General features: G+C 43.9%; 1 protein-coding gene across 3 annotated transcripts in view; it reads right to left on the minus strand.

The window, feature by feature from the left end:
- The window catches only part of LOC146861033 (putative methyltransferase DDB_G0268948), a 47,561-nt gene that overhangs the window by 19,907 nt on the left and 5,174 nt on the right, over positions 1-22,480 (minus strand). For 2 of the 3 annotated variants that reach the window (XM_085645038.1, XM_085645039.1), the window contains exon 2: positions 6,661-6,807. The exons of the other annotated variant lie outside the window; for it this stretch is intronic. In XM_085645038.1, coding sequence (XP_085501164.1) covers positions 6,661-6,735 — 75 coding nt within the window. In that variant the 5' untranslated portion in view covers positions 6,736-6,807. The remainder of the gene's footprint in view (positions 1-6,660; positions 6,808-22,480) is intronic. 3 annotated transcript variants of the gene reach the window in all.

Here is a 22,480-nt window from a genome sequence, read left to right on the forward strand (position 1 = left end):
GGCTATTTGGTCAATAATTATTGTATTTATCTGCCTTTTTGGAACAAGAACTGTAGAGTGTACATTTATATACTCCCCCCCCTCGGTTCCTACTCGTTCTTGTCAAAATTCCAAAGATGGGGAAACAGTTGAATTTGGTAGACTTGGTTTTGTGTCTTCTTTTGGTTATTGTAGTATATGAAGTACACCCAGTGGAAAATGGATCTCTCTACTGGAAGTATCTAAAAAACAGAGCCATTATTGAGGCCTAAGAATCCCCTCGCATGCCTGTGCCCCGGCACCCCTGCGCCTGCTGCACTGCTGTAGCTATGCCCCTGTTACTATCCATATAACTAGACTTACCATGCAAATGAGGTGACTCTGTAACTATGAACCTGTGTTGGGTAAATACACCTATTATGTCCCCTTTTTACCTATATTCTGTATTTATAATAACTGGTTAACTTCACTGTGCAACAATAGTAACAATTATATTGTAGTGTCTGTCCAACTATGTAACTAATCACACTTTGTAACCATACTCACTGAATAGTTATACTAAACACATAATCTGATAACTGCTCTGTGTAATCATATGATGTGACTACACTAAATGTGTCTCTGGGCAGAATGTAACTATGCTGTTGATGCAACAATGTGTTGGCTATGCATCTTACTGTGCAGCTGTGTCTATATTAACTCTGTAATTATTCAACTATATTAACTGTGTTAGTAATTAAAATGTCGTTTTCCATGCGAAAGATGTTTGGGTAAAACAGTGTGTTTCATTTGAGGGGGTAGCATTGTCCTGCTCACTCTGCAGCTGACCACCAGAGAACATGAGTATCATATGCGGCTGCTCAGCTGATGTTGTGGTACAGACAGTATCTATTAGTCAAGATCATGTGGTAATTATACAATTATATCAGTTTGACACATTTATAATCAGCATTTTTAGGCACAGGATGATTAAGTGATTTGCACAAAATCACACAATGTTTACTCAAGTTCCAAGAATGAGATTCGAACGTAGATGCAAAGGCAGCAGCTCCAACCACTAGGCCACATCTTCACCTTCGGATAGCATGATTGCACAACCCCAACTGTCCATGATTTTCATTGCCTACATCTCTCAAGTTGCACCCAATAGAAGGTTCTCTACATCAACTTCAAGGCTTTCTAGATCAAATAGCCGGAGTGCCTAGCAGAGAAGCTCACCACATCAAGTTGAGAGTGGAACACCGCCGTGACCAAGCTGGAATTCCAAGAAGCCGACACTGTGTGACCAAGATGTAAGCTTCCTGCAGATAGGCCCTCTGCAATGGGTAATAGCCTGGCTCGTGAAACCCCATACAAGGGGAAACCGCCTGCACACCTTTTAGGGGTACATCTAGACTGTACAAATACCACTAATGAAAGAGAGGTATCACGTGTGTGCTTCCTATTTAGATCTTGCTCTCATCAGTGCAAACAGATCTGCCCTTCCTTAATTTTCAGACCTATCACCCAAAGACCCTGAGGGCATGTGTTATTTTATTAGAATAAGACACACAGGAAGGAGCACATCTTGACCCCATGTGTAAATAAGCATCTCTCCTAGCTGTGTGTCTAGACGTGCTATTGAAATATATTCTGGCCTCTATTATAAGTTCAATATAATTCCCCAACATGAGTTTTCGGCTTACTCAGAATTAGGGGGATACTGGGAATCCACACCTCATGAGTTCCATGAACAGCTTTTTTTCCACAAGCGTAAGGCATTGGAGAAGTTGGCAATTGGCCAGAAACCCATTTTCCAAGGTGACTCTTGTAAAGTATTTGGGATAATCAAAAGCCCCATTGTAATAATGAATAAAAACACGCATTATATTTTAATTTGGTATGCAGGCATGCTTAATAGAACCTTAGTGTGCTTTCTAGGCCTGCCAAGCTTAACACTTACACTCCCAGGCAGTTTGTGGCAACTGAATAAAAACTATTTCTGTATTTTATGTCTAAAAATACTTGTTCTCACCTCTTCTACCTCAACCTCTCTTGTTACCTCTTCCTCACACCCTTGACTCTACCGGTCTACTCTACCTCTCTCTTTATTTAACAGTCTTTAATTCATTTCATTTTATACCTAACTCACTCTGTTCCTCACCCATTGAGGTACCCACTCCACTCCCTTTTTCTTCATGTCCTCCTCCTTAACTCTAGCACTCTCTACAAACTGTGAACTTTACCTGTCTCTTTACTTCTCCATCTCTGCCTGCATCTTTTCTCTAGATTTCCCCTCCCCCTTTTCCTTTTCTATAAATATCCCTACACATCTATCTTTCAACCGCATCTCTAATTCTACCTCCTTTCTCTCGACTTCGCCTCTTTTGCTAAATTGTTCTCTTTACTCCTCTGTTATTTTCCTGTCTCTCGTGCCCTCCCATTTTTATGATTAAGACGAGTTGGAGGTACATGACAGACAAGGAAGGGCACACATCTAGAAAGGAGAAGAGGGACAAGATAGGGGATGAAAAATAAGGGGAGAATATTGAATTTCATTCGATGGAATGGTGAAAATCTTCACAGCAGTACTTTGATTTGCTTTGCTGCATTAAGGACATCAGTAGTGAAGGCGGATGTCTTCCACATTACAATTAGCCGAAAATTAAGCTATAATTGTAAGCAATATTTGCATAGGATTTATTTGAGTATTAGTCCACTAAACATCCAGAAAGTTAGCCTACCAGGCTAAAGAAACACTGACATTTTCTGCCTAAAATGTTATTATTGCACAGTAAAAACTGGAGACCAGAGTACAAATAGAAATGGCTTTATCAATGCTCGTTTAAGCTTTCTTTTACTACTTTTTGTCATGCAGAATCAAGGCAGTTTCAACTTTCCGCTGTTTGTGTGCTCCGTTTAAAAAAAAAAGTTTTAAATATAATTCCATATTATTTGGCATCATCTGGTTTGAATTTTAGCAAAATGGGTACTAAATTCAAAGTTGCACCAGGTAGGGGAATGCTCAAAATATTTGTTTCCCAGAGCCCGCTAAATCATTTTGATGTCGCGGAGTAAAAACCTTGTGGAATGAGTGCTCGGAAAAAGCCATAGAATGCTCAGAAAAAGCCATTGAATGAGGAATAATCTATGGGAATCAGTGCACAAACATTTCCGGTGTAGGTGGGGAATGAGGGATTGAGAGCCAACAGAAAAGGATCGGTCAGAGCAGTATCAAGAAAACCATTTGATGATTCGGTCATCCGGCCGATTTCTCTGCTTCCCGTTCCTGCTAAGATCCTGGAGGCCCATCTAAACTTTCACCTCAGCACATATCTAAGGGATCATCATTTGCTTGATGGTTCTCAACATGGCTTTAGGAGACAACATAGCACGGAGACAGCTCTGACGGTAGTCTTTAATAACATTCGGACGCAGGTCGATGCTGGCCGTACTACGCTCTGGTGCTTCTGGATCTTACTGCAGCCTTCGACACCCTATCTCCTCATAGGCTGGTAACCCGCCTTTGAGAGATGGGTGTCGGGGGCACAGCGCTGAGCCTCCTTGCCTCCTTTTTGGGGGAACGTGAACAGAGGGTGAAATTAGGCCAATATTTCTCTGCCCCTAAGGTCCTGCAGTGCAGTGTCCCCCAGGGCTTGTCCCTAAGCCCTACACTTTTTAATATCTATGTGGCCCCTCTTGCAGAGGTGGTTAGATCCTTTGGGCTAGAGGTATTGTCCTACGCGGATGACACCCAAATAATGGTATCGATAACTCATACCCTGAAAGACTCAGCCCTAAATTTCAGGAGTTGCATAGAAGCAGTTTCCCTTTGGATGGTGGAAAACTTTCTGAAGTTGAATGGGGAGAAGACCAAGGTCTTGATCTTTGGCAAGGATCAGGGAATTTGGTCCACTGATTGGTGGCCGACCTTTTTGGGAGCCTGTCCCTGTCCAGTCTCCCATGGGAAAAACCTTGGGGTGATCATGGGTAATATGCTCTCCCTGAAGCTGCAGGTAACTAGGACGGTCTCCACCTGCTTTGGTATTATCAGGATCCTTAGAAAGATCTCTCATTACCTCTCTCTTGACTCACGCAAACAGGCGGTAGTGGCTTTGGTAACCTCGAGACTGGACTATTGTAATGCCCTTTATTTGGACATTAATAAGGGCCTCATCCTCCGGTTGCAGATGGTGCCGAATGCCGCGGCTAGATTTGTCTTGAATCTTTCTAGATCTCATTCAGCCGCAGCCTCAATTAAATCTCTGCACTGGCTCCCACTGAACGATAGGATTATTTTTAAGATCCTTTGTTTGACCCATGGAGCCTTTTATGATGCCGGTCCTGAGGGTATGAAGTCGACGGTCTGTCATTATGCCCCTTCTAGGTCTCTTCGGTCTGCAGACAAGAATCTTCTTGTTGTGCCCAGGTTTAGGAGGGCCAAATGGGGAGGTAGAGCTTTCTCCTCCTTGGCGCCCAGAGTGTGGAACTCTCTGCCTTTGAACATCTCTGGAGAGCCTTCACGACTTTTGTTCGGTAGGGCCTTGAAGACCTGGCTCTTTGTCAATTCTTCAGTATGAGCTTGCTCCTTCTCTCTTGTCCTCTGATGGTTTGTATCAAGCGCCTTGACGGCCTTGGGCATAGTTCGCGCTTTTATAAATCTAATTTCATTTCATTATCGAGGCAGTGACAGAAATTCATTAAAGAGGTAATGGGATGGACTGATGCCAACCTATGACTTTTGCCAGCCAATTTTAATTAAACACCTTTTTGTAGTCACGATTGCAGCTTGTGACCAGCTTTTTACTAGGAACATAGCCCATCGGTGTTTGCCACTCTCATGCAGCTGACTCCTCTGTTCTTTGCCATTTTACAGAAATCTCCTGAAATAAATACCACCCATGTCACCTGGGGCCTGCCGGTTGCCGACTGAGTCCTATTGTACTCAAATAAGCATCTCTTGATGTTTGAATTACATTAAAATGTTATGGTGAGATAGCCCTACTGGCTGGGTATAAGCTTAAGTTATTTGTTTGCAATCTACAAGTCACAGATTTCTGCATGATTCCAGTATGGGTTGCAAACTCCTAAAATTGTGCACTGACAAAATGCAGATGATGGGCTTGGAATAGAGTGAAGGTCTTTGGGGTAATAGGTTCTACCCCACTGATCTTGGCACCAACCCTTAGCCGAGGAAGCAGTGAAAAACATTGAATAGAAAGAGAGTTTTCACTTAACGCATTAAACTCCTATTTCCACCTCAACATGCTCTTCCAGACAATGACTTGTCTCACCCCAACAGGCCTTATATGGGCCACTGTAAAAGTCAGTCAAACTTATCAGAAACTCTTCATGTTGGGTTCACAAAATTACTTCAGGATAAGAATTAGACCATTCAAAACTCGAGTGCATCTCAGTGTTGCTAATTTAGATCACATCACACTTTTGCAGCCAACCACACTAAGCATCTCACGGAAGGGAGACTCCTAGAGTCACGTGTAAGACCCCGGACATCCATGGTACCAGCCCCTCTTTTGTGGTGAGAAATAGGAGCTCTTTTCAGCACAGCAGGTGCTACGCCCTCACCGCCTGCATTGGGTGGTAAGATGTCAGATGGGGAGGTTTGTAGTTACAAAGTTTTCTTGTTATTACTTTAAGTTGTGGAAATTACTTAAGTTGCGGAAGAATGACTTTCTGCTTGAATCCAACTTGTCACCCTTTAGAAAAAGATAAAAAAGCGTTAGGCCCTGTCAAGATGCAGTTTAGTGCAGATGTGGCCTGTGCGTTTGCTTCCTCGCCATTGCCCTGTCACCCATTCATACATGAATCTAACAAGCCCCCGAGTTAGCCCATGGGCTGCAGATAGCACAGCTCAGAGACAGGGAGCAGTAATTGCCTCTGCACGTTTCCGAACTGAGCTCTTTCCAACTCAGGCATTAACTCGGAGACTTTCCTAGTTAACATTTTCTGTGTAGACAGCTTTATGTCGAACGTTCCTCAGCAAAACCATTGTTTTACCAAAATATTATGTTAAAAGTATGAAGGACAAAAATATCGAGAAGGTGAGAGAATATATAGTGAGTATAGACATACTATTCTTAACTCTACATCTTCTTTGAAAAAAAAATATATATATATCGTCAAGATACATAAAAGTGGAGCTCGGTAAAGTAAATATATTCTTACCTATATAAACTCACCACCTTTATATATTTGCCCTTGATGTCTTTGACATGATATTCTGGAACTAAAATGTTTATCAGTCGGTATTAACATAGAATGCTGTGTAAACAGAAGCATTTATAGAAAGAAACAACCACAGACCCGCAGGTGGAGCAGCACTCCAGGCTGAACAGCATCATGATATGATCCATGGTTGTTTATCTATTAGTCAGTAGATATTCTTTGCACTTACATTTTTTCTGTGTTTGCACAGGGCAATCTAATATATCTGCAAACTATTGATGAAAATATATGACATAATATAACAGACTTTCATCCTTCCAAGCTCAAAAAATGGATAGCATTGCAATGAATGACAATATTATCTACCGTTGAAGCACCTGCTGTGGGAGAGGATAATTTGTGGTTGTGTGCTGCACAACACAAGGAGCTATGACACAGCAATAGTTTTGCTCTGTGTGTGATAAAAATTATTAGTATTACTTTATTAGTTCTTTCAGCATGCGAAGCACAGCTTACCTTTGGAACATAGCTTTCAGGTTGTGGGAAGAAGCGATCTGGGTGTGCTCGGATCTCAGCGCCCAAATTCTGCATTCTGAGGAGAGATAGTGCTTCGAGTGGTGTCTGCCAGGCACTAGAAGGTGACACTGTGTTATCCTGCAGTTCCTGTAGGTATATATGGGTAAGGGAAGGTAGGGCGGGTTACATAATGAGTGGGGTTGCTTGGGTGTGGGCCCAGTGGCTCTGGCAAGATCAGCATCAGGCACCCAGCCAGGAAAACAAGCCCTCAAACTGGGGCTTTCCCAACTCGCTATCAGGGATCCTGACAAGAAAAGACAGCTCACATTTTTCTTGTATTTACTTCCGCTGACATCCTCTGCATAGATTTGTACTAAGGCATTCTATGTCTTTTTAAAGACACTTTTCCTATATATTCAATATAGTTATTGCAAATTTACTGAGCTGACAAGAGTGCAAAAGAAGCGAAAGTCATCAGTGCAGAAGATCATTTTATTTCATGACAATAAGTTAATGATATCATAAAAGTTAATGTGCATTTTAATGATGTTAGGGGAAACAATCAGTCCTGGTCCTAATACTCTGTGATTAGGCTTGTTCTAGGAGAAGATACAACTTCATTATTGCATCCTATTTCAGCTCTTTGGGAGCTTAGTGCGTTAGAAACATACTACAGACATTAGAAGCAGTTACAGAGCTCTAGAGAATCTCCTGTTAGTTACTGGCGGTCATGGCAGCCTGGGGGTGAGATACTATTCCTGAGTGACAAAAGGTATTGAATACAGTATGGGTTTGCCCCGGTTGTTTATAGTAGCAGCTCTTTTCAAATCAGTTTTTCATCACACCGCTGAGGAGTGCCTGCCACGCAGCAGCACGGCTACCAAGAGACTGAGAAAGTATAACTGGATTACCACATACCCCCTGAAGCTACGTCTCTGGGAGTATTTGGGGTGTTAGACCCCTCCCCCCATAAATGTTTTCTCTGATAAATAGTTGGGTACAGGTGCGTTCAGTCAGGTATTGTGAGCTCTCGGTCGGATTTCAGAACGTTTACATACACACAGATAAATCGCACACACAATCTCTTGCTCACTGTTTTGAAAGTCTTCAAAAATATTGGTTAATTAACAAACAAATTGTGTGTTTTCTCCCTTAGTACTCCTACCAATTCGCATTCCTCTACCTTTCCACTGCCCCTTGTATACCTCTCATATGCATTGATTGTCATATTATGTATTTAAACATTTATATGCCAGCCTGATTGTTGGAAAATCCGAAGCTTATACCCCCAATTTTACCGACCAAGCTAGACTCCTGCATACTCCAAAAACTGCACTGGATCCCCCTGCAAACATGAACACCTCCAAGAACTGCTGCACATCCAAACGCCATGCATCTGGCAGATAGATCTCTGATGGTGAAGGACACACAACAAGGTTGGACATTGCCAGGCTTGAAGCAAAGAAAGCAATGACCAGAAGGCAGCTCCCCATGCTGTACACCAGGACTCTGGAGTTTCATCACAGCATAGACCCGGCATACAGCTTCCCTCCACTTCTGGAAGAGGGTGAAGACTCTCCTATTCACAGACGCCTCATCCATAAGTAGATCCACTGTGTGCCCATCACGGGAAGAATTGATAGCCAGTCTTACCCGACCTCTCCTTCTATTGTACGGTGCTCGGTTGCTGTATAGATACTTTCTCACTATATGAACACCCATAAACTCATACAAACTTGTATAGTGAAAACAATAATGTAGTAAAGTGAGTTTCAAAATCTCAGATGCCAGTTATGTCTGATCACTAGTAGAGGATGCAGAGAGATCCACTGCAGGGAAGTGTTATAGCTCATTCGTGAAGGAATTTCAGCATATAAGAAGATGCCATGTAGGTGGCATCCAAATTTCAAGTTGGATTTGACACTTTAACATGTTAGCAGCCATTTTCAATACATTGAGTGTACTTAAGGATAATGTGATATAATGAGGACATGGAACTATTAAAGTGGATTTTTGACTTCTAGATTGGAGGTGGTAGAGAGTGCTGCATCAAAGCAAAGGATTGGATAGACATTCAGTAGGTTAAACCGTCACACTGAAGTGGTTTTCCAGGACACCCATGCCCTTGGCCACTGTGAGGCCTTCTTTCTTTGTTTCCTGGGACAGTCCCTGGTTTATGAGTAGTATACATGGTGGGCACTGTCAATTGCCACCAGTGTATCAACAAAATAAAATGATGGACTGAATGCTGAACATCCACCCCCAGCCACAAATCTGACTTAAATCCATTGTTTTTTGCTCACCATGCCACCCCAGTTTGGACCCAGCCATTATGTAAATCAGTCTTGACCCTGCTCCCCATGGGAACAGTCCAGACGGAACTGCCAAGCCAGGTCCTCCCTGCAACATCAACCAGAGTTTAGTTCTGTTGACGCTGTCAAATGCAGTTGACAAGTCCATGGAAAGTCAAATGCTCAAAGAGAGTATTTTGATTAACCAATTGTAGAGTACTATTACTTGCTGTAATCATGCAACGGGGAAGGACCAAATTATGTGGCAGGACAGAATAAACTATGCAGCAATTAAAGATAAATTATGTAGTGTAATGCGACACGTAATAATTTGCCTTTATTTATTTATTAGAAAGTTTTGTATAGCGCGAGGGAAGGAGCAAGATGGCGGATTGACGCCGCTTGGGAGAGCAGGCACACGGAGAGGCTCCCGAGCACCCACACTTGGCATTGCATATGAATCGAGATAAGGCAAGATAAAGTGATGTAACCGAGGAAAGACAAAGAGACTGACAAAGAGACTTCGAGACATTATATACGACGGGAGAGAGATTTACCGAGGTGAATGCAGGCATCAGTGCTGGGTGGCATTGGGCGGCTGGTGCACGTCTCTCGCATTGCTCGCTTGGTGGTCGGGCGGTCCTCGGCAATCCATTGGCGGAGACTGGCCTTTGGATTACTTACTGCTTCAGATTTGGTTTCTGGCAAAAACATGGCTCCACTAAAGAGGCACACAGGCAGGTCGGCTGCCGGCGAACTCAACAGGAATAACAGGCGATGTACTTGCTGACAAGCCTGAAGAGGAACTGGTGACTCAGCAAGGGGATTACACTAAGACTTTATCGAAAGTCAGTAAGCCGCTGTTACGTCTCTTACAGTCAGGGAAGGCAGCAGAGCTGCTCACTGCAGGTGCTGCCTCCGAACAAATCACTGGCAACAAAATAGCAGATATTATTCTGGAGGTGATCCCAGTGCAACAAAATAACTCTGAGAATGCTTCTGGTAGTTTAAACACTCTTACACTCACGCAAAAGACTATCGCTGATCAGTTCGAGGGGACTGAAAATGCTGTAATGCATTTAGTTGAGTCAACAGAAGTGCATATATTAACATCAGAGTTAACGGGGCCTCTGACGGCGAGTAACCCTATCGAAGGCGGGGTAATTAACATGGTACAAACTGAATCTAATGAACCTGGAAGTGCATCCAGTATGTATGGTAGAGAAAGCTCAGTATCCGGTGACTTGCTAGGTCTGGAGCAGAATCAAAGGGGGGTACTGGTTGTTTTTTTGTCTCAACTTCTGCTATAATCCCAGCTTCAACTCTTCCCAGATTGAATTCTGATATGGATAACAATTTGCAATCTACACCTCGGATATTGACTGGAGATAGCGAGCCGCGAGATGGGGGAACTATACTTGAACTACAGGATTTCCAACAGGTTTCTGGTAAATCTCTAGAAACGAGGGTTTCTCCTGCACCCAATGTGTCTGCCAAAATGAAAAATGCAAAGTCCACAATAATGAAAGGTGGGAAGAAAACTCATAATGGGTTGGGCCACCAGCAACATACTGCTCCACCACGGGTTAAAGATGCTTCAGCTGATAGTCCCCTGCGTCGCTGGGTTCAAGCGAAGGGTGAGGTTAAGACAGTAATATCTCGGCTCTCAGGTACTAGCCCAACAGATGACGGCGCTGCTAACATGGAGGCGGCAGAAATAGGGGCAGGCAACTCTGAGTTAGTACCTGTGACATCTAGGGGTGGGCAGAATTTGTATAGTCACGTTACGCAAAGTTCCGCTAAAAGGTAAAAGATCCCCGCGAGCTACGCAGAATTCCGCGAGCATGCAGAATTGCTTGTTCTGCCTGTTCACGATGCGTTTTTCCTGTTCGGGGATGCTGTTTGGGTGCTCGGGGGGAAATATCTTGCGATCTTGCCCATGCGGTTCCCAATTGGCGCGGCCATCTTATTTCACTTGTCCCGCCCGCTCGCGATGCGTGTTTCGTGTTCGTGAACGCGGATGTCTGATGGCACATCTGAATTACGTGTTCGCGATCGTACACTCTCACGGGATCACGCGCCCAGCTACCAACAGATAGGAAAACTCGTCGGCAAACGCAGGGATCCTGGTAAGTCGCTCCCGTGCGAGCAAACACATTTTTAAAGCGCAAATAAGGAAGAAATTACACTACGCTACGCCGCGGATCGCGGAATTTTCAGCAATTCTGAGTTCTCCGCGTTTGTGCCAAAATTCCTCAAATTCCGCAAGCAGGGCGGAATTTACTGCCGAGGCCTAGTGACATCCTCTGGCCAATCACCCACCCTGTACTCTACTGGTCTACCATTGATATCTGGTTCTTCTCAAGCGCTGCAGCCGGGTTCGGAGAAACATCAAACGGGGAAGGCTCAGGATCACATTGAGCCGTCACTTTCCTTGATTCTCCAGGCTTTAAAGGATCAGAGATTAGAAGCACAGGAGCATTATTATAAGATAGAGGACCTGGAGAATCGCCAGCAGCGGCATACCCTTAGGCTGTTCGGAGTTCCAGAGGGGAACGAGGGGTCGGATCCCAGATTATTTATAGTCCAGCTATTACAGAAGGCTTTCCCGGATTTGGGGGATTGGGACTTGGACTGTCAGCTGCAAAGGGCTCATAGACTTCCACTTGTACAGCATAAGCAGGGGTCTCGTTATCCAAAGTCATTTTTGATTTTTTTTAACTTCCTGCTCCAGCTAGCCTGAAAGTCTTGTGGGGGGCAACTGTATTTGTTCTCAACCGAACAGAAAGCAAAAGAAGAAGCTATTGGCAAACAGGGATGTCGGATAAAGCTTGAGGTCTTTGTTCTTTGGTTGAAGAAGGGGGAAGGGGGAGACCACCTTTTTTTTTTATCTTCACTTCCTTTTCTCTTTGCTTCTTTGGTTTCTTGTAATTAGTAACCTATAAATGGCTTTTGAGTAATGGGTGTAGGCTCGGCTCGGGAGTCACTGTGGGAGCACTGTTTCCAAGAAGCTGCCAAATCAGCAGCAGCTCAGAAAAGGGGATGATTCCTTCTTCATGATACGGGGAGGGGGTGGGGTCGCTAAGGGCGAAGGGCGGGGGGGGGGGGTGGACTCTGGAGGGGCAAGATGAGGGCATATAGGAAATTAAGAAGCAAGCTTGTAAATAGAGATAATGAAAAGGGAATAAGTACAGGTATAAGGATTATATAGGGCTTGGTAGTAATAAGGCAGAAGAGAATACTTTTTGTAATGGATTGGTTTAAGTGTCTTGCTTGGAAAGTCGCAGGTCTTAATAGTAGAATTAAGCGGCTTTGTCTGTGAAGAGCTAAAAATGTATAATCCCCAGATAGTTTTGTTAACAGAGACGCATCTTTCATTTAAGGATCGGAGTTTTCTTAAACACTTGGGTTATGAAACTGTAGTGTGTACGTCACAAGGTACTTCAACGAGGGGGGTAGCAATACTAAAGCACAAACGTTTTTCATGTATGATAAATAAGACACTGGCTGATCAGAGGGGTAGAGGGGCAATTGCACAGTTGGAAATAAGGGGAAAGAAATATGTGTTTTGCTCATTGCATGGACCTAATATTGATGATCCTACGGTTATTGATCTGCTGAACATGGAAATGCTGAATTGGGAGGGGGAGCAGGTGGTAATGGGATATTTTAATTGTGTTATGGATTATAGTATAAAGCTCAGAGTTTACATCACCAGTCCTTCTTGCTCTGCCTTCCACCTCAGAGTCCATGACTTTTGAAAGTGTTCATGTCCTTTCCAACCTGTCGGGAGCAAGTGATAAGGGGTGGTATTTGATTTTCAGCAGTGTACACGGATGCTGCACCCTACACTATAGTCTTCTCTTCTATTCACTTTTTCCAAGTCAAGGGGGATCTTGTCTTCCTCGAACAAGCTAAGATGAAGCTTATCTTTAAGAAAAACAACACGTTTTAATATCCAGATTACCCTATGACCAATGAGAGCCCTGTTTGGCACATTTAGCCAAGATTTGTCAGACCTACATGCTCGAATCTCAGTTAGAATGACTCGCCATTTGATGAGTTGAGGTTGATAGATTGAGCGCAATATATGTGAGTGTTGGAGCCGGCCTCGTGGCGTGGTCCTGTTCCCCCTCGCTAAGCCGCACGAGGTCCCATGCACCTCGGGGCTCCCCCATTTTGGATTGTACGTGACTCTACGTAACCACCTACGTGACCCCGCTCCACCCGGCCTCGGTCCCAGCGAGGCCCGACATCGAGGCGCCAACCCCTGGCCCGGGGGATACCACGTAAGCCCTTCCCACTCCCGGCGAAGGGCAGTATCGATGGGACCCCCAACCGTCCTTCCACACCTAGGTGCGATCTCCCCACAGCTCTCTGGGGCCTGGCGCCTTTCCTGCTGTGCGTCTGGCCGCGCCCTACCCGGCCTCTCCGCCCTCCTGGGCGCAATGGTCCGGACATCAAAGGGCTCCAGACCTATATCTGGGGCGACCCGGCAACAAGACAACAGTTGTATCCCGGAGTCAAGAGCCCTGCTGATCGGATCGCGGCTGACCCTACGGAGAAAGACTCTTCCTGAAACTACACTCTGAGCCCTGCTGATGACGTCGCGGCTCCACCGTGCTTAAAGACCTTCACGAACCTTTGGGGCCCTGCTGACGCTGTCGCGGCCCGACCTTGTTGAAACGTACCATCAGAGCCCAGCTGACCTCGTCGCGGCTCGACCGAAGCGGACCTACCACCGGAGCCCTGCTGACTGTGTCGCGGCTCGACCCAAGCGGAACTACCACCCGAGCCCTGCTGACGCCGTTGCGGCTCTCCACGTCCGAGCCGCTCTGAGACCAGCACTCAAGGTCTGGCGCAGAGCCTTCCCGTACCTGGCTGGTACTAAGACTGTCCCGCTACCCTATCCCTCCAAGGACATTGAGACTCTTACTGGATCACTCGATCCCACTGCAAATATTGAATGTGCTACTATTGATAAAGAACCAAGATAAGCAACTAATACGGGGTCCTGTGTGGTGGTGTTACTGGGCCTTGTACGATCATAGGAGAAGGACCTCCCCTAGGGGGCTTCTCAGCGGCGCTCGGCTATAACTTTGCGGTAGGAATGTGCCCCGGAGTAGTCCCCCCGACGCCCCGGTGGTCCTCCCTCCAACAGTGAGTAATGATAAAGCCTGCTCATTCTAACATTGTGAAACAGCACAACTGTGATGAAAACACTATGCAAATAAGTGTTTATTTCTTTTTGTTTTATTATTATTATTGATAGTGGGTAAACCTTGAGTCATTGAGACCAAAAGTGGAAAATTTGTGTTTTTGATGTTATTAAAGTGTGTCTCCTAAAGTCACAAAGAACCTCCTTATCTCTTCAAAGAATAAAATGCAGGAAGTTGAAATCTAATGATCCTCCGTTCCCTTCTTGTTTAGAGTCACTCCACCGTCTTTTGGTGCAATTAAGCTACTTTTCTAGGAAAAAAACGATATACAGCGAGGTGTGGTAGCAAATTAGTTTACTTCCACTCTCGTGCCTACTGTTACTACACCACCCAGGCATTTCTCCTGAAAAACAATCTAGAGAGCATTAGACAGCTTGTGTAGAGAGAATGACTGGGTCTCTTTAACCTTGATGGATACGCAATTACAACCAGATTTTCATCTGAACTCAACTTGGACACGCACAGGTTTTGCTTTGGGCATGAAAACTCCCAAATTTGATCAATGTGGCTGAATTTTCCATGTGAAAATTACATTTATGACAACAGATATTCCATAAGTTGGGTAGAATTTGTGTATGCAGTTGCAGGTAGAGTATTGTAAATGTTCCTGTTGTGTCCATCTGGAGAAGTTGAATTTGGTCATCAGCAGATGTTTTCTAGTAGTTTTTAACTTCAGTTCAAATAAATGTACTACTCTAAAAGGCAAGGGAGAACGTTACTGGGTGCATATGGAGGATGGGTGAAATGGTGTTCGACTGGGACAAAGGAAGAGGTTCTTTTACAATGGAAAAATATGTTCCTCATGAAGAAACAAATGAAGTTAAGCGACCTAATCTACCCCACATTTGAGTAACATTTCTGCATGAGAATTCTGCACCAGGTTAAATATACAATTCTACATGCAGAAATGCTTACACTTTTGAATGTTCCTGGAAATGTTGCTCTATTGTAGATTTTAGGACTTTGTTGATAGTTCAGACAGTCAGAAATTTGAAGCATTGGAGATATCCCACAGAAGCAAATGTGTGCTTTTCACAGCAGCCTCTTTGTGAATTGGAGTATTCTTAGTATGTAACAGCATTCATATTTTATTCAGCGTGTAGGGCAAACACTTTCTATGGGAACAGGAACTGAGTCTCCTTATGCACATAAGAAAATAATGGTAAAAGCCAATGATGTTCACTAACATTTAAGACCCAATCAAAGAATGGATTAATGACACGGTTGTGACTGATAAAAGGAATGAAGCCTGGTGAGCTTGACCACCTTAATGAGTGCTTTGCATCTATTTATCATTTTATTGATACATCTTGTAGAAACTAGAAAGCAGATTTAGCTGTGGTGATGATGGATCTGCATGCAGAACATAGCCCTTTGAGTTGGATGAGGTGGTCTCTGTTTCTTCTTGCTGGACAGTGGGCCTGCTCCTCTCCCATGTTTCTTCAGTGTTCTCTGGTGTCAAGCAGGAGAGCACTCCTCTCCAATGAGATGCAGGGCAACACCCCAGGGCATGACCATTTCCTTCAAAATGTGGCATACTCTTCCCCCAATAAAGCACTATTCCGCCACAATTCTGTATAGCTGAAATCTCAACAGAACAGCAAGAACTAGTTAAACCAACCTCTAGTATGGCTCATTTTCATAGCTCTCCTCCCCCGACCAGCTGCAAATTCCTGCCTTAAGCCTGTCATCTGGCTGGGTCAGAGGGGCTGGTGGGTAGATGGGCCTGTTAATTCCTGCCTGTTCTATCCACCTTTGAAACTTCATGCTTTATAACCTCTCCCCCTGCTCTTGCATTTCCTGCGTAGCAGAGCTCTCTCTACCAGATAGCCTCTCCCTGGTTGAGCCACTTATCACTTCTCCAAAGCATTTTGGCTAATCCTGTTAACTCTCACCAGTCATGGAAGAGGGCAGGAAGGCTACATTTTGGCTTACAGTATTATAACTTATTTTCTGAATACTTTAGGATAAATTTAACAATAGCATATTGTTGGATTTATCAATCCCATTCTCCTCAGTCCTTGAATGATATTTTGTTTGATTTCCAGCGACAGTTATGGGTCCATAAACCATTGCAATGTTATCCAATGTGATTGGGGATCTACATAGGAGAAGATGAAATGTGTTGAGGCTTTCAATTTGGCTCACCACTTTTTCAGTGGAGCATTAAGCTGGTTCTACATTCTTTTTAAGAGTCAAGGAATGTGTTGACATTTGAGGAGGTTTAAATGAGTAGGATAGATTGAGTTAATTTTGGACAGTGTCCATCGGGATGTAAAGGTGGAGGAGGGTTTAAAAGTGATACATCGTTTTTTTGTGTTTCTCGGCTAAATGTTGGATGCCATAGCCTCCAGGAAGTTAAGGGTATGTTGGAGGTAAAAGTGAACCATGCCTTGATGATGAAAACTGTATATAGCTTGAACTGTGTATGTCTAGAGCATCAATGACTATGGATTGTGAATTATGAGCAAGAGTTGCAGTGCTTTTACAATATGTAATATGCAATTGTTGATGAATGGTATATAGATTAGGGTATTGGTGTTATGTGTGCAGAAGTGTGTTTATTTTTATATGGTCTGGGTGTGAAGATGGGGTTGTTGATTGATGCAATATATGTGCAGCAAATGGTGCTAATAGTTTTATTCAAAGGATGAGGATATTGATCTTAGGACCTTCCTGGACTGAATCAGCCCAAACAGACAGCAACCTTGGCCCTGTTCACTCTTAGGCAAGCGCATCCAAGTTTCCTCTCAGTTGCTTTCTCTTAAGTGAGGGGAAATCTGAAACTTCCAGTTTTTTTAGATGCTTTTTTGGCCCGGACATCATCTACCAAGCCTTCAAGTGTCCCAGGAAGCAGAACTCAACTTAATTTGAGGGTAGAATTATAGACCAAGGACTAAAATTAGAGTTAATCTTAATTCTCTCTGTTAAAGGTGTGCTGAGATCATGATCTTTCTTTCCTTTTTTCTCCAGTATTGAGGTTCATCTGAAAAACACCCCTCCTCAGTCAATTCATATTGTGCATTTCTTCACACTAGGTCCCTAAGTGGCTGCTACTATTTTGAGAGTGGGACACCTAATCTTAAAATCATTACCAACTGACATCCTGCCCCTCTCCCAAACAACTGCCATGGTGTCACTCATCATTTCCATCTGTGCTACTCTAGATCAGTCAATCCAGACTGCAGCATCTTCAATTCTTCAATACAGACTACACAACGTGGTTATCTGCCTGCTGGCAGTGTGATGCGGGAAGGCTCATATAGCTGCAGGAAGCTGGAGCCATTTTTGATCCATACAAGGTCGCCATTGGGAATTTGGACACACTGGTCACTTCACTGCTGTTTCAGCATTGTCAGCTCTTTGCCTAAGCTGCATCCTGCTACTCTCATGGCTACATCTCCTGGTGGGCCCGTCATATGTGTGTGGCAGTCCACAAGTATACAGATTATCTTGCTCCACAGTATAAACATAACCTGTGATCCAACACTCTTTAATATTAAGTATACCTAAAGATCCTACATCCCACAGTAACTCTAAAGAAGACAAACATGAACAATTAACTCATTTCGTTTTCTTTTTACTGAAGATGCAGAATTGCCACACACCTTCTTCTTAATATGATGCTATTGCCTCAGATGCATTTGAGACCTACCTTGTTCCCTTACACGATTGCACCAAAAAAAAATGAATTGTAGAACACACATAAGTGGAGGATTAGGTGATGCACGTTCTTGAGATTGCTGCCAATGCGGGCGTCGCCTCTTGACTACATGATTTATTTAGAGCGATAATAAATGGTTGTGCGGAAGCAGCTTCTGGGTTACTGTGTTACTCAACTTTTAAATGTTTCCGGAACATCGGAGAAAGGACATCTGTCTAATATTCAACTCTTTCCACAAACATGCCCTTCAAATCGTTTATTCACAAATGTCTGCTTCTAACCCATTGACAGAAGCAAATATGGAATAGGAAACTTCTCTAAGAGAATCTCTGCACAGGTCTTGACCAAAATGTGGAGTTTATCTGTGATTGCACTGGAAAGATATTCGCCCAGGACTCCAGCACTAATCAAGATGCTCGCTGGTTCACTTACCACATCCATGAGTGCCTGCTGCAGTCACATACATTGCTGCTACCATTGAATTACCCAATAGTTTATCAGCAGATCAGGAAGAAGATGGGCTTCACAAGTGGCTTCTATCATGGCATTCTGGCATATGTCTATTTGGACTGTTAATGAAAATGGACATGTATTCGTACAGTAAATAATCCAAAAAAATGTGTAGTAGATTTCTGTGATTACCATAAGTGTTCAACAAATAAAATATGGGGATTGGTATATTGCATGTTAGCAGGAGGATTTATTTAGCTTTTAGCTGGCAGGTGCAAGTAAAAGCAGAAGCTGACAGACAGACCCTACTAGAGCAGACGTTAGTCAGTAGCTCAGCCCAATGCTACCTGGAATCTCTATCACCCCAGTGTTTCTGCTGTTAGTGTAAGCAGTAGGATGTATGCAGCATTGAGCATACATGCTACCTTCGCCAAGCACCACTGTTCACCAATATGTTAGGATAAATCTAAATACTTGATCTATTGTGCTTATGTGCTCACAAAATCCGGCCCGGTGAGGAGTTAAAATATCATTATCTTCTATCCATTCTTGCACCTTTCCTAGGACAAGACGTGCTACCACCTTTTGAATTGAATCAATGAGGTTGATGGGCCTATAATTCCCGGGCAGAGATCGGTCACCCTTCTTATAGACTGGTATAATCTCTGCCCCCCTCCACGAGTATGGGATGGGGGCACCCAGAGAGATGGCATTTGCTAATAGCATTATGTACCTGCCCCACTTCTCCTTATCATGTAGAAAGACATCAGCGGGAATGCTATCAATGCCCGGGGCTCTCCCCCCGTAATTGCATTAAGGGCGGCCTGAACGTCTGCTGACTTGAAAAACAGGCCCAATGGATAGCAAGGGGCCAATACTAAGGGCTTGCTTTCCTCCTCAACATTGTTGCTATACTGAAGGGCAAAGTGTTTTATGTAAGATTCTGGAGCAACATGGTTTTCTGGGGGAGGGGGGGGGTGTGCACCACTTCCCCATTTTACAAGAGACCAGAAGTGTTGCAGATTGCTCCTTAAACATGCTGATTTCAGTTCCTGCCACCTACCTTCGTCCCACTCTTTTTTTTTGCCTTGTTCTGCACTATTATATATGCCTTCCTGGCATTCATTATCGTATTCAAATTTTTGATCTAATGGCTTCCCCTAGAAATTTATGAGCTAACTTACATTCATTGTTATGCCAGTTTTGTTGGAGTTTAGCATGAGAGCCTCTGCCACTATGGGGTCTCTGAAAGTGGGACCACATTTTATCAAACAAGGATCTATAAATAGTGGTTATTGAGCCAACTGATTGAGTGCTAGTGTGGAGGGCCACCATCTCACCTACTGCGTCTTCCCCGTCCTTACTGACAGAGGACAGTGTATCGGGATTTTCAATTATTTTAGACCATTTAAGCCTCCTCATATCATTACTGAACAGTAGGTATCTGGTAATTGTTAAATGAGAGGAGTGTATTGATTCATCGGATTGCAAAAGGCAGAAGGTTGAGCAAAGTGGGTTATGGTCCCTCTCCAATCGCTCTGTAACAGCCATGTCCATAAGGGCATGCCATAACTTTAGTTCAACAAGAAGATAATCAATTTGTCTAGAATGGTGGCCATTATTAAACGTGCTGACCCCTTTTCTGTCGGAGATAGTTCTGCCATTGGCCGCCCTAAAATCTCTTTCAAGGCAGAATGCTTTCAATTGTATCCTTGCTTCTGTCCACCTTTTTATTGGGGATAACTTTAAATTAGGTATGTCCCAAGCGGCGTCTTCCTCAGCTGCCAGGTCGCTGTTCTCGCAGTTCAATGGCTCAAAGGTTACATTAAAGCCTCCAGCTGATATAAATGAGGATTCACCTGCTCGTTTATCCAAAAGAATATCTACGGCCGCGATGATATCTGATTTCCTCCCACCTCTAACTCCTCTTACGCATATATTGTAGATGTCAATATTACCTTGGAGACTTTCAACTGTCGAATGGCAATAATATCTGGTCTACCTGCCGGGAGGTTCTGGATCTTGAGGCCAATACCCTGGCTGATCCAGATGGTTAGCGCCCCCTGATGGACAACCCGTACTACCATGGATTGCCGGAGCGTGGAAGTTTAAATATCCTGGACAGAAAACTGAGACTGCTGACCATGTTTCCTGGAATAGGCAGCTATATTGTTCTATAAAGGCGTTCCAGTTAGCGGAGACAGTCTTGGACCTAAGCCATGCGATATTCCAAGGCATTAGGGATGTGATGCGGTGTGTGCTGCTGAGGCAATACCAACCCCAGAGTCTGAGTTCCCTGATACGAGTCTCATCGGACTCCTCCTTGTGATAACGTGTGTTACCTCTGGGCTGAAAGTTGCGCATGCTGAATGAGTGGTGGGACTATCCATCTGTGCCATTACTGGGGCCTGATTTATTATGCAAGGGGGTGAGTGTAGCTGTCAATCTATTTCCCTGAGCGGCGATGACCTAGTAGCAGAAGGTAAGGGGGGAAAAGCTTTAATCAATGGGGTTATCTCAGGGAGCTTATGCTTTATGCGGATATTCGATTTTGCTAAATGGTGGGTACGTAGATTAAATGCCACCAAATTCTCAACTAAGTCTTGGTGGTAAAATGTGAGTGCTATCGCATCCATCGATGCTGCTTTTGGCGACTTAAAAACGTTTTTTTATTGAGTGTCCCGCAACAAGCTCTAGGTGGTGTTCCGTAACTTAGGCATGCCGATGGATCTGTTAACCCTCTTAGCTTGCCTCCATGAGGATAATTTTGCTCATATACGCTTTGGCACGCAAGGGAACATCACAGACCCATTTCCGTTTGAAAAGGGAGCACGCCATGGGTGCGTTCTGGCCCCAACGCTGTTCTCCCTTTTTATCAATGCGATTGCTAAATTTTTATCTCTTATACCCACTGATGCCCCAACCCTAGCAAGCCCCAAGGTTCCTATCCTAATGTTTGCCGACAACACGCTAATCATTTAAAAAACACCTAGTGGGTTACAGCGCGTGCTGACAACATTTGAAGACTTTTACAAGCTCAGAGGTTAGCAGCAAAACCAAACTTATCATTTTTAACAAGCATCGATCTTTTAGGGGCAAAATAATCATGGAGGGTGTGCCTCTAGAGCAAGTGGATGCCTTTACTTATTTAGGCATAACTCTGGAGAAAAAGATGGAATGGAGACCCCACAGTGAAACAATAGCACTAAAACACTGACAATTTGCAGGAGCCCTCAGCAAAGAATTCAGAACGTCTTTGACAAAAAAGGTAAGTCCTGCATTACAGATTTACAATGCAAAGGTGTTGAGCTCAGTCCTGTACAGGTCAGAGCTTTGGGGGATCGAGAATCTGATTGAGCTAGCATCTGCCGAAAACATGTTCTTACGAACACTCACTAGTCTCCACAAAAGCACCCTTACCCTCCCACTGCTCAGTGACCTAGGAAGGAACTCGCTGGTTGACTTAGCTAGGCTTCTTCCCATATTATACAGGCGCAGAATATGGAGCACCCCTAAACTGATCACTTATGCAAATGGTCTTAGGGATGTTATCGAGGCAGACCGTTTCCACAAAATAATCTGGCTCAGAGAAATTAAAGGGGCACTGACGGCTATGGACTTGTCAAACCTGTGGGATAAACCATCTAAGACGCAGTCTCTATCCAAAGAAGCTATAAAGGAAAGATATTGGGAAAGGGTGGGGCAAAACATTATCAGAACGACTGACTGGGAGTTTCATTTCAACAAAACCCTGTCCTCGTTTCTAACTCTTTTGGGACATTATAACTAAACCCCTTGATCATAAACTCTACTTTCAATTTTGAGTAGGTACCCTGCCCCTAAATACTTTACAGCAAAATGGTCACCATTGTGAGATAATAAGTGCCCCCTATGCATTGAGCATGCAGAAACGTACCTACATATTTTGTTAGTCTGTCCTGCTTATGCAGCTTACTGTAAGGTCTGGCTAGTGCAGATTAGCAAGAATTTGGGTTCCAACAAGTAGCGTTGCCTTGAGAATTTTGATGACGAACCCCTCAACCTGCTATACAATCCCCATAGCTAAATTTCTAAGGTGGATGTGGTGCATAAGATCAAAATCTGTTGCTAATGAGAGCAATTAAGTATGTAAAGTCAAATGCCATCAACATCGGCACCACTTTGGTTTGACTGGGTTGTCAGAAGATTGTCCTTTC

Source organism: Triturus cristatus, chromosome 3_1, assembly GCF_964204655.1.
Source record: "Triturus cristatus chromosome 3_1, aTriCri1.1, whole genome shotgun sequence".
Taxonomy (NCBI): Eukaryota; Metazoa; Chordata; class Amphibia; order Caudata; family Salamandridae; genus Triturus; species Triturus cristatus.